Source organism: Psammomys obesus, unplaced genomic scaffold (genome assembly GCF_907164565.1).
Source record: "Psammomys obesus unplaced genomic scaffold, mPsaObe1.curated_primary_1811, whole genome shotgun sequence".
Classification (NCBI taxonomy): domain Eukaryota; kingdom Metazoa; phylum Chordata; class Mammalia; order Rodentia; family Muridae; genus Psammomys; species Psammomys obesus.
The window spans coordinates 16,697,778-16,709,817 of record NW_026596051.1 but is presented as its reverse complement, the minus strand read 5'-3'; the positions used below and the strand labels follow the sequence as shown (position 1 = coordinate 16,709,817).

At 47.5% G+C, this 12,040-nt stretch overlaps 1 protein-coding gene across 1 annotated transcript in view; it reads right to left on the bottom strand.

Moving 5' to 3' along the window:
* The window catches only part of Maea (macrophage erythroblast attacher, E3 ubiquitin ligase), a 35,803-nt gene extending 25,005 nt beyond the window's left edge, over nucleotides 1-10,798 (bottom strand). The window contains exon 1 of the mRNA XM_055623958.1: nucleotides 10,700-10,798. Within this exon, the coding sequence (XP_055479933.1) occupies nucleotides 10,700-10,768 (69 nt within the window). The 5' untranslated portion in view covers nucleotides 10,769-10,798. The remainder of the gene's footprint in view (nucleotides 1-10,699) is intronic.
* Nucleotides 10,799-12,040: the final 1,242 nt, after the last annotated feature.

Sequence of the window (12,040 nt, the reverse complement as noted above, 5' to 3'; positions counted from 1 at the left end):
AGGCTGCAAATCTCAGAGCAAGGTGCTGACAGAGCTGAGTCTGGCAAAGACCCCCTTGCTGATTATGATCTCACATTTTCTTTTGGTATGCATGCAGAAAAAGGCGGCTCTGTGGGTAAAAGGACTTGTTCTCAGGCCTGACCATCTGAGTTCAATGCCTGGAGCCAATATTACAGGAAGAAAACGGACTCAAGCAAGCTCTTCTGATCTCTACTCATGCATGCTCACACATGTGCACACAAAATAAATAAACGCAAACAAAAACCCACTTAATCCAGGCTGGGATCAGTACACACAAGGGTGCAGTGCTTGGCTGGCATGCATGAAGCCCTGTGCCCCATCCCCAGCGTCACGGAAGACCAAGCATGGTGGCACATGCTGTAATCCCAGCACTTAGAAGGCAGACCAGGAGAATGGAAGTGAAAGGTCAGCTGATAGTAGAAAATGTGAGATTTTGACAGTAAACAGGGAAATGCTACAGACAGAAAGGTTTAAGGAGAGACAGGGACCAGAAGGGGGAGGGGAAGGCTAACCAAAACTGGGGGAGGGTTGACCAAAACTAACAATTTATTAAAAAGTCACATGAAAACCTATTTTATAAGCTAATTAAACGCTGTAACTTTAAAAAAAGTTTGAATGTAGTCACTCTGCAAGGGTGAATAATACTTTCCCCAAAGCCATGGATTACGTGAAAATCCCAGTGCCAGGTGTGGGATGCCTCCCCTCAGTTGTTAGACAGGGAAGTCCCAGAGGTCCCTAAAACAATAGTCTCATGGCTGCCAATCAAAATTGGATAGTAAGATCCCATTGCTGAAAATAACACAAACTTTGGTGTCAGGACACAGAAAATCAAGCTGGAACTGAGCTGGAAGCATCCTCGTCCTTCTGGATAGCTTTCATAGTGCTGGAAGGTGCTACATGGGCTGCTTACGAGAGGAGAACTAGTCAGCTGTGGGACCTGTGTGCTCGGCTACCAACCTTCCAGGAAAGAGCTGCCCACGGCTGCAGCAGTGGTGTGAACATTATGAGGGTAAATAAGCATTTTCTGATCGGAGTTTACACTCACTCCACAGGAGGAATTCACGTCTGGTACTGTAAACCTGGTCAAAGGTTTCTGGCTGGCTCCCTGGTGGGAATCCTTCTATAGTTGCTTTGCTAAATGGTCATGCTGTCAAACAGCCCTCCAAGCATTTATAACTATAGATTAGCTATAGATTTATAGTATTTATAGCTATAGATTACAACTATAGATCAGTGCTGTTCTCAGTCCTGGTCAGAGAAGCTTTTCTTTGCAGCTAGCAACAGTTAATGGGAAGACTTAGAACTGATCACAGTCCCAAGAGTACATGACTGTTGTGGGCTGTGTCCTAAATGGGACATCTGTTGCTCCCTCCAAAGCTCAAGGAACACTGAAGAGGGAGCAGAAAGGATGTAACAGCAACAGGGTAGCGAGAGTGCTGTGAACAATGCTGTCTTCCAGACAGACATGGCTGTTGGACTTAGGAACTCACAGCAGCTGTGGTGACCTGCACAAGATGGGACCTGCTTCAACATTCCATCATGGATTGGGAAGGGGCTCATGAGGCCCTACCACTCCATGAGGAGCTGCTGGCAGCTGGAGGTTGCTGGAGGAGTGGGCGTCATTTTCTCAGTGGTATAGCCACTGTTGCCTATACTCCAGTAGATAATTCTCACCCATGCTCATGCAAGCAACTCTAAATTAAAACTCTCTGGTTCACAAAAATAAAAACCAAAAAACAAATAAATAAATAAGTAGAGGACATGTTGGAAAGAAGATAGATTTAAAGCCGGACAGTGGTGGCTCATGCCTTTAATCCCAGCACTAGGGAGGCAAAGGCAGGTGGATCTCTGTGAGTTTGAGGCCAACATGGTCTACAGAGCGAGTTCCAGGACAGCCAGGCTACACAGAGAAATCCTGTCTTAAATAAATAAATAAATAGATAAATAAATAAAAAGATTGCAAATGAAACAAGAGGTTAAAATACAACTTAAAAGAGATGTTTAAAGTAAAAAAACAAAAAACAAACACAAAAAGTCAGCCTTAACTACAGAAGACCCTGTCTTAAAGAAAACAAACAAACAAAAAACAACACCACACCTTGGGGACTGAGCCTTTAGCGTGTATTTTTAGGTGATGGAGATGGGACTCACAAAAAAAAAAAAAACCACTCTTCATTTGCACAGATTCCCATCAGGCAGTCTTTCATTTGGGCCTCTGTGCACAGATGTTGAGAAACTACTGACTAACACAAGGTCAGAGTTATTTTATATTGTTCTAGATTTCTAGAAGCTTTGTAATTTTAAATCTTTCATTTAGTTCTTACTTTCAGTTTTTGTGTATGATGCAATATAGGGGCCCAACTTCATTTTGTACATGAAAACACTACCCTTGCCTTATCATCTGAAACACTTGCTAAGAGTTAATCACTATAAACATCTGGGTTCAATGCTGGGTGTCGTCAACAGTACAATGCTCGGTTTCCACGTGTGAGGTGTTGGGTTCAATCCTCAGCATTGCAAAAGAAAATAAATGCCCACCCTCAATTTTGGTAGATGTCTATTCGTTTGCCAATATCATGCAGTCTTACACCTCCATAACAAGTTTTGAAATCCAAAACTCCAAGGTCTGTAACAGCTCTTTATAGTGTCGTCTTGGCCTGTCTTTCCTGACTTAACACTGTGGATTTACAAGCAACTTGCCAATTTCTGAAAAAAAAAAAAAAAAAAAAAAAAAGGAAGCCAGCTGAAATGTTGATGCAGCTCACAATGACCCTGCACATTAGCTCAGGGAGTAAAGCTAGCCTAACAAGCCTGTCTTAGTCCTACATGTTGTATTCTTTTTGTGCTATAGTAAACAAATTTTTTTTCAATTTCCTTTTAGGCTGTTCACTTCTAGGGTACAGAAATGCAACTTATTTTATTTACTGCTTTTGTATTCTGCAACACTGATGAACTAACTTATTAGTCTAATAGCTTGTGCATTAGGCTCCCAGAATCATGTCATCTGCAAATAATTGTACTTCTTCAGGACTACAGAGGAGTCACTAGCTTTGAGGTCAAGATGAACACCAGGATACCTGCGGGCAGGTTGCTGTGGATAGACATACGGTCAAAGGGTCTGAGCAGTGCTATAAGGTTGCCCAATGGCCCTGACTACAGGATGGCCATGGCAAGGTGGGCAAAAGCAAAGGTGAGGCTACTCTAGAAATTAAACAAGACAAGCTCAGAGAGAATGTAACACTTTGCTCACTGGGTAACTAGAAGGCAGCCATTATTTGCACATCTTTTAATTGTGAGGGATGGAAATGGGCAGGGATCGGGAACAGGTAACTTATTTCCAGTCACTAGAACAAGGCAACGAGTATAGGCAGGCAGGTCACAGACAGACAGACACAAGCCATGAGCATAGCCCCTGCCATATGGCACAAGAGTAGGGTTTAAGGTGAAAAGAGAAATAGATGAAACAGCACTTGGGTGCAATGGGCCCTCCAAGTGGGCTGTCAGGGCCCTCAGGTGGGAGAGACTGCTGGGCCAGTGCAGAGTCCGCACAGATGGCTGACTCTAGGCTGGAATTTATCAGTAAGAACGCTGGACATCCATGGGCAGGATGCTGGTGGTGCAACTCCAGGGTACAAGTAGGTGAGAGGATTGATGCAAAAGAAAACAAAGAAGTGACGTGTCTGCCTAGAGAAGCATCGAGAATTCAACAAGTGAACAAAAGCGACACAAAGTTTTACGGAATTTTCCAACTGGAGCGCAGAGAAAGCCATTTGGTGAGAGCTGCTTATTGTGACTCTGTGCCAGGTATTCTTGGATGTGCTAGGATATAGATATAGCAGTGACCAAACATATCCTAAAGAAGATGTCTAACAGAAAGAGGGGGGAGCCATAAACGCGGATAATTCTGTTAAACTGTGGTTAATATTATAAAGAAACCAAAACAGGGAAGGGGTGGGGGACTGGAGAGATGGCTCAAGGGTTAAAAGCACTTGATGCCCCAGAGGACCTGAGCTTTGGGTCCCAGCATCCAGGCCAGGCAGCTGGAAAGTGAAACTCCAGCCTCAGAGGATGATATCTCTGGTGTTCCAGGGAACCTGCACTCACATGCAGACACACACACCTAACATAATTAAAGATAAACCTTAAAGATGATGAAAGAAACATCATCCCTTGGAAAGCATTGCAATAAGATGCAAGCACTGTGCCGCCGCTATGGCTCTAAGGCCTACCACCTTTAGAAGTCGACCTGTGGCAAATGTGGCTACCCTGCCAAGTGCAAGAGAAAGTACAATTGGAGTGCAGGTGTTCATGCAGTCAGAACATTCATATACATAAACAGATCTTAAAAAGAAAGAAAGAGAAAAAGGAAAGCTTAGGTCCAGGTGTGGTGGTACAGGCCTTTAATCCAAAGAAATGAAGGTAAAGTTAGTTGGTAGAAGGAAGCACCAATGTTTGAAAGGTGATACCAAACTGAGTGATAGAAAAGGTGATGAATCAGAGAAAGATTTGACAGGCTAGACTATGCCCAACTCTCATGAAGAGAGAAGAAAGGGAAGCTACTTAAGGGGCAATGAGAGAGCGAGCAGGCGGTTCTACCAGGAAAGTAATAGAGACAGGTTGCAAAGAGGGAACTCAGGTGAAGACCGAAGGAGCTCCGAGAATGAGAAGGAGCCAGATTACAACAGATTGCTGGAGGCAATCTGAGGCCAAGCAGAGCAATTCAAAGGCTAAGAGGGAAGCCAGATTGAATAAATCAGCTGGGAGAAGAGTTTGAGCCAGAACAGCAGCTGAGTCGAACCAACCAGCCCAGAGCTGAGTAAGGACAAGAAAGGGTGAGCTTATTAAGCAGTAGGCGTAGGTTAGAAGGTCTAGCAGATTAGCAGATGGAGGCAGTAAGCCTTAGAGACAACAACTGAACCAGAGGTAAAAAAAAAAAAAAAAAAAAAAGGTACCTTTTACAACCCTGTCTCCCAGCAGTTTATATTAACTAAGGATTTCAAAGATGAAGGAAGCAAGAGACTTACAGATTTAACTCCATGTGTGTTTAGAGGGTGGGGAGACAAGCTAGGTGTTGTAGCCTGCCATGAACAAGTCAGGAAAAAATACTGTCTTCAACTGGGATGGTACGGAGTTGATCTGAGGCTTCAAATCCAGGATCTATTGTTCATTTTGCAAGTGGTACCCTTGACCACCTCCCAGACAACCAAAGAAACACACTGGGTTACTACTACATTAGTGAGAACTTGAGAAGCCTAGCGGGAGGTAAAGCCTGAGATATAGCACTAAGGCCACCTCTCAGGGTTAAGTGGAGACACCAAAGATGAAGCAAAAAGATTCAAGATTGTGGAGAAACAGTAAAGGTGCCTAAAGATTGCCCAGAAAGAAATGGAGAAAGGTGTGGCCGAGTGGTATGAAAGAGGAAGGGGGAGAAGGTAGAGACAGCAGCGATAACTGCTGTCTACATGCTGACAGCCCAGCCCAGCAAGGGGGGCTGGACAAGTGAATAGGAAAGCAGGAAGGAACACAAGCACATGCCCTAAAGATTTAGAGTGTGTCATGTGGGACCGACAACTGTCATGACAGGCATGGGCACAGGCAGAGGACACATGGGTAGGAAAGAGTGTCTAATAAGACAGCAGGTACAGGCTAGGCCTGGTGGTGCATGCCTTTAATCCCACCACTTGGGAGGCAGAAGTAGGTGGATCTATCGAGTTCAAAGCCATCCTGGTCTACATAACAAGTTGCAGGTCAGCAGGGCTACAGTGACCTCTCTCAAAACGAACAAACAGGACAAGAGGGACACTAACCTGGGATAAAAGAAGGTACTAGGTAGCATCAAGAGTTTCACAGTCAGAAAGTAAAGCCAGGCCTAGGTCTTGAAGACATCAGTGTTGTCTCCATTCAGCTGTATTCTGATCAAGTTACTGGTTGTTAAAACAGTGAATAATTCTTTTCAAATTCTCAAGGAATGGTTCCTATGTCTAAGGACTCTCCAGCAATGCACACTACCACTGGCAGAGCCTGAACTCTGTGACACTGAGCCCTAGGTGACTGGTGACTAGTGGCAGTCATGGGATTTCCACAAATGGATGCATACACTGACTATATATGCTGGTCAACCTCCTTTCTTCTAGACCTGCAGACCTCACACTATTTCCTAGGTCATTCCCAGCCATATCATCCTGCTGGTCCATGTGCCTCAGGGGCAACGTCAGCCAAGACTTCACACAGTTCACATGGCTTTACAGCACCAGCTATTATTTCCATTATCTCTAGCTGAGGCTGTCAGTCATAGGAGCCCAGTCTCCTTCCTCTATCCAACTTCACTTTGGCTTTATTAGCATCTTTTTTAAAAAAAATTATTTCTGTCTGTACGTGTGTGAGTGTCACGGAGTGTATGCAGAGGTCACACTACAACTTTTGGGAATCGGGTTTCTTCTACCACAAGGGTTCCAGGGATCAAAATCAGGGCATAGGTCTGACAGCACGTGCCTTTACCTCCTCAGCCATGTCACCTGTCCTGGTCATCTGGAACAGATGTATACAGCAAACGCCCACTGGTTAACTGCTTTCTAGCGTAGGGTTTGACTCCAAGAGGACATGCACAAGTGCTTTTCCTAACACCTGAGGGTCCTCACAGGGCCTACCAGGAAATTCATCAACAGCTGCTTTCACCGGAAGGGTCAAGGCCTTGGCTCTAAGGTCTGGGGTGCACAGTGGCAGTGCAGCCTCCTGGATATGTCCTGCTCAAGTCCCTTGTCACTCTGTGCCTCAACTTAGCAGTGCCTCTAACCACAGAGACCTAGTACTTTATTTTTCTAACTCAAAAGCTGTTTAAGACAACAGAAGTGTAAAAAAAAAAAACAAAACAAAACAACAACAAAAAAAAAACAAACCCAGCAGCTATCAAGGAATTCAAACATGCACTTTGTAATCTCAGCAGATATCCACCTTTCAGAAAGACAGAGGTACACACGTCTGAAACTGATTCGTTCACTCAAATGTCCAACCAATGAAAGACAAGGTGACTGAGAGATGGGAGGATCTGAGCTTCAGGGCACAGCTTTTAAAGAACCATTCAGATGGCCCACTAATGGGTGGCAGGTCCTAAAAGGAAAAGAAAGGAGGCTGCTTCTCACTACAACAGTGTGTTGAAAGCTGGCAGGGTTTGGAAAGGAGTAAGGTACAATCTACTAAGTCTACCCAAGACGGCAGAGTGGGCCAAGTATCCTCAGCACCAGGCAGCCTGCCCACCAACAAAGGCAGGCTCAAATCTGCACATCAAAAGATCCAGCCCACTGTAGGATTCAGCTCTGGCCACCCCCAGCACAGGGTGTGCCTGTCTCAAGTCAAACTTTTATGGTTGTCATGCTCTCATACTTAATGATCCTCCCAGTGTCTTCAGCTCCTGACACTGGACTGCAAGCTGCCACCTGATTTAAGAGGTAAGCACACACCGCAACACAAGACGAGGCTACCGCTATCTGAAGGAGGAAATGGAGAAGAAAGATGAATGGAGTGATCTCTGCAGTAGACTAATCTGAAGAAGAAAAATTTCCTTTTGTAACTTAAAAAAAAAAAAAAAAGCTTAAAAAATAATTCAAATAAGGAATCTAAGTGCAAGGTGTTGGGCCATGAATCCCAGTTGCCCTTTGCTTCAAAGGTCCATCACTTTCAATGTGGTTCCAGACAGACTCCAGCAGTCAGAATATCAGATGTCTCATGATCACACTCCCAGAGCTTTTGAAGAACATGTTCAGTCCAGAGGTCCTCATGCTGGTGACTTTGTACCCAGGGGCAACCTGGCAATGTCTGAGGTATTCTGTGGATACTCCTGATGGGCAGAGGCTAGACATACTACTGGGATGATGAAGATGAAATGCTCCAAGTCCCATAAAGAAGCCTGTGCTTCTTTATAGGCCACCACTATGGAGGAAATACAGGAAGAGAAAAGAGCCATGCTCAGAGTCAAGGGATGCCAGCAACAGGCCCTCACAGGAAAATGAAGAAAAGGAGTGCCTGCCAGGGCCTGAAACTGCAAAACAGAAATCCTGGTGCAGGGCTTAAGTCCAACTGCCAGTTCCCAAGCCTGCACAGCTGAGGCCTTGCTTGGCAGGTGAAGAATCTGTCAATAACCAAAATATATAAATTATTACATTTTCAATGAGTAAGTAAAATAAAAAAAAATTAATGGTCTTCCCAGTATGCTCCAGATCCCACCGCTTTTTAGGAGCCTCCAGCCACCGGGGGGTGGGAGGGCCCCAACCCACACACCACCCCTGCATCTGGACCTTCCTAAGGACTGTCCACAGACACACCTCTCTTGCTGTTCTGACTGAGTCTGCGTCAGCAAACAATTCTGAGCCAAAGCTATGGCGCTTCCCAGTACCCAGCATTAATTACTCTTGAAATGTTACAGGAAATGGAGCTAGGTATGGAGCTCAGATGGCAGAATCCTTGTCAATCATGCATAAAGTCCTGGATTTGATATCCATCACTGCATAAAGTGAGTGTGGTACACATGCCTGAGGTCCCAGCACAGGAGATGGAGGCAGGAGGATTAGAAATTCAAGGTCATCTTTAGCCATCCAGTGAGTTGCAGGCTAGCCAAGGCTACATGAGACCCTGTCTCAAAAAACCAAACAACAATAACCTATAAGAAAAACATAAGGCTAGGATCTGAAGGACCTGGAGGGAAGTGCTACTTTTTCCTGGAGGGAGAAGCATTTCTACTCATGAAAACTTTGCTTATTGTCATTCTTTAAAAAAGAAAAGGAGAACAAAAGAAAGGAAAGAAGGAAAGAAAGGGCAATCCTGTTTAAATGACACCACAACTTCTTGTACCTGCTTGAGGATCCAAATCATTTTAATCAGAAGCTGTGCAATAGCTTTGGAATGCAAAGTGCATTCACGGTCACGAGAAGACGGAAGACTGGAGGAACCCTTTCCTGACCATCCATTTCACTGCCTAATGCCTTCAGTAAGCCAGGGAGGGAGCTCTAGAAACCTTCCCTGTCAGTGGGTTCCAAATTCATCAGCCAGACCAAAAAACCATATTCTCCCACAGCAACAGGCCTGGAGGTCCTGACTAGGCCCACAAGTCAGTGATTACAGGTCAACAGCTCCCAGGGACAGACTACTGTGGGCTGCAGGGTTTCCATCTGTCAATCAACAGAAATCCAACTATGCCAGGAAACTACAGACCAGATAAGAGTCACCCATAACCCAATACTCAGGAGGAAGTAGAAAGAGAATTCAGAGCTCATGGCCAACCAGAAGCCTGCCTCAAAAAACAAAACAAAACAAAACAAAACAAAACAAAAAAAAAAAAAAAACAAGGCCTGAGGGTGTAGCTCAGCAGCAGCCCATCAGCCTAGCATGGCACAAGATGTCACAAGTACCTCCCCCCCAATAACCCTGTTTTGGAGGTGTTTCAAGGAGACTGGTGATGCCAGCATCGTTTGCTCCCTTCCTTGGTCAAATAAAGCTCGGGACACAAAACAGCAATCCAATATGGCTGCTCACCTACTGCTGAAGAGGAGCAGCAGGGCCTTGCTTCTGCCCCTTGTGATGACAAACTATATCAGATCTGTCCGATATCACGGGGACAATGACAAGAGATAGATACCTTCCAAGGAATGCCAAAACTTCCATGTGCAATATGCCATTAATCATTTCCACCTAGGGGAAAAACCACTGCTCCCTAGGGCTTGCTTACACCTGAGGAGGGCCCGGCAGCAGAGAGGTGCCTCCCATCCACAAGCTGGGCCTCCCTAAGCACAGACAGCAGTCTAGCTTAGAACCTGTACTCTTCAACCTTGGCTCAACTATCCACCCACCACCAAGCCACACAGCAACCGCTCAGTCACCACAGGGATGGAGGAGGTGCCAAGCGCTTCAGAAGAAAAGCTGCCCAGCCCTCAAGAAAGGAATGTAGAACCCCAAGGCCCAGCTGGCCTTCCTTGGAACGACCGAATTTGTTCTCTGAAGGATTTCTTCCCCGGTACTTCACCGCAGTCCATCCGGCACCATCAAACCCTCTTGTAGCTGAAGAACCAGTCTCCCAACAGGGATGAACGTTTGTCCTAAAGGATCGCTCCAGTGCAGCGACCACCCAAGGTCACGCCCCGGAAACGAAGGGCAGGAGCTGCGCTGGAGTTATGGGGACGCCCAGCGAGGCAGGGTGCCACCGGGTTGCCAGTGCTCCCCAGTGGCCCCTTAATTAGCACCAGAGGCATGCCCGCCACGCCCCAGGCCGGGCTTCCGGAAGGACGCCGGGTGCCGTCGCGATACACGCCAGCGCCCTGGGACCCCAATTCTCTAGTGCCCGCAGCTTGGACCGTGGCCTCGCTGCCCGCACCCGGACGGCCCGCAGCCTCTAGGCTCTAAGGGCTGGGCGGAGGGCGGGGCTCAGGCTCCGCCGTCCGGGCCTCGGAGGACTTCGGTCCCGGCTGACCCACGACACCTAGACCCCCGTACGCCGAGAGTCCCCCAGGGTACCAGACCGAGAGAAGCCGGGCCATGCCCACCGCCCTGGAGAGCCGCAGCCCCACCGCCCCCGACCCCGCCCCCGGCCGTGCAGCCCCTCCAAGAAGCGGCTCCGGCCCCGATCCGGCCCCTGCGCCCCCACGACTCCTCCGAAGGTGCAGTGGCGGCCCTAGCAGCGCCCACCACGCACCTTGAGGGTCGGGTACTCCTGCACCTTCAGGGTCATGGACAGCTGGGCCGCCGACTCCTGCACCGCCATCTTGGGCCGGCCGAGCGGAGGAGGCGGGTACGCGGCACGCCGGATAGTGACGTGCTACGCGCGGGAGGAGGCGGAGCATCTGTGCGTCTGCACCAATCCCGTCGCCGGGTCGCCCGAGCGGAAGACGTCCAGGACCAATCACCTTCCACGGGCTCCACCAATCGCCGACAGCTCTAAGAGCGGCTTCCTCATTGAATTGTCCGCCGGCGTAGGCCACCGATGCGGGGTGAGAGTAGAGCCGAGACGCCATATGCATCCTTGGGTTTGGAACTGTTGGGTGGCTCGCTTGGGATCGCACGCTTCCCGCCCCCGCTCCCACCCCCCGAGGTCGCTTCGCGAAGCGGTCACAGGCCCGCCTCAGCGCTCGGTGACCGTCATCTCCTGTTGGTCACTTAGGGGTGCGGTTTTTGCCATCGGGGAACTACTTTCCTTCGTCTCCATTTTCACAGATTAGCCACGCTGGCGTCCTGGCACGGGCTTCCTAATGAAAGATAAAGGTGAATGTTTACAGTAGAGTAGGACAGAGGCCATTGAGCAGCTGGCCTTTCCTGTCGGTAATACCATAAGGAACGCGTGGAAACTGCTTTTGCTAAAAAGCGACGACTGCTTGATTTGGATCCAAAAGGCACCTCAACGTGTCCTGTCCCTTACCTACACCCATAGTCAAGGTTGGATTCCGGGAGCAATGGTACTGATCAATTAACATCTTCCTAACAAGGAACTGAAACCAAGCAACATTGACCTTCCAGGGCCCCCAGCTGAGTGCGGTTATCCTGTTGTAGGCTGCCTCCTAAAGCACAAGTAACGACCTGGGAATCAGCTTGTCCCCCCCCAAGACAATAAGGACTTCTTTGAACCACTCCTCAGAACTTAAATAACGACCAACCAGACCACACCTTGACTAAGATTGCTTACTTGTACCCCTGCTCTAGTTCTTCCTCGGTTTTAAACAAAAGTTGGCAGTTGGAAGCCGTACAATAGAGTGGGGGTCACTGAATCCCTTTATCTGTACCGAATGTGGCTGGGTTTTTTTTGTTGTTTTGTTTTGTTTTGGTGAATTGAAACTACCTCATATTTACTTGATTTCTGCAGAAGCCAGAAGAGAGCATTAGATCCCCTGGAACTGGAGTTAGAGATTATTGTGAGCTGAGCACGTGGGTGCTGAGAACTGAACACAGCAAGTGCGCTTAACCCAAGCACCATCTCTCCATCCCCCACACCTGCTTTTAAATTTTAAAATGAAATTGGGTTTCATTCATTAGGAAATGTCTT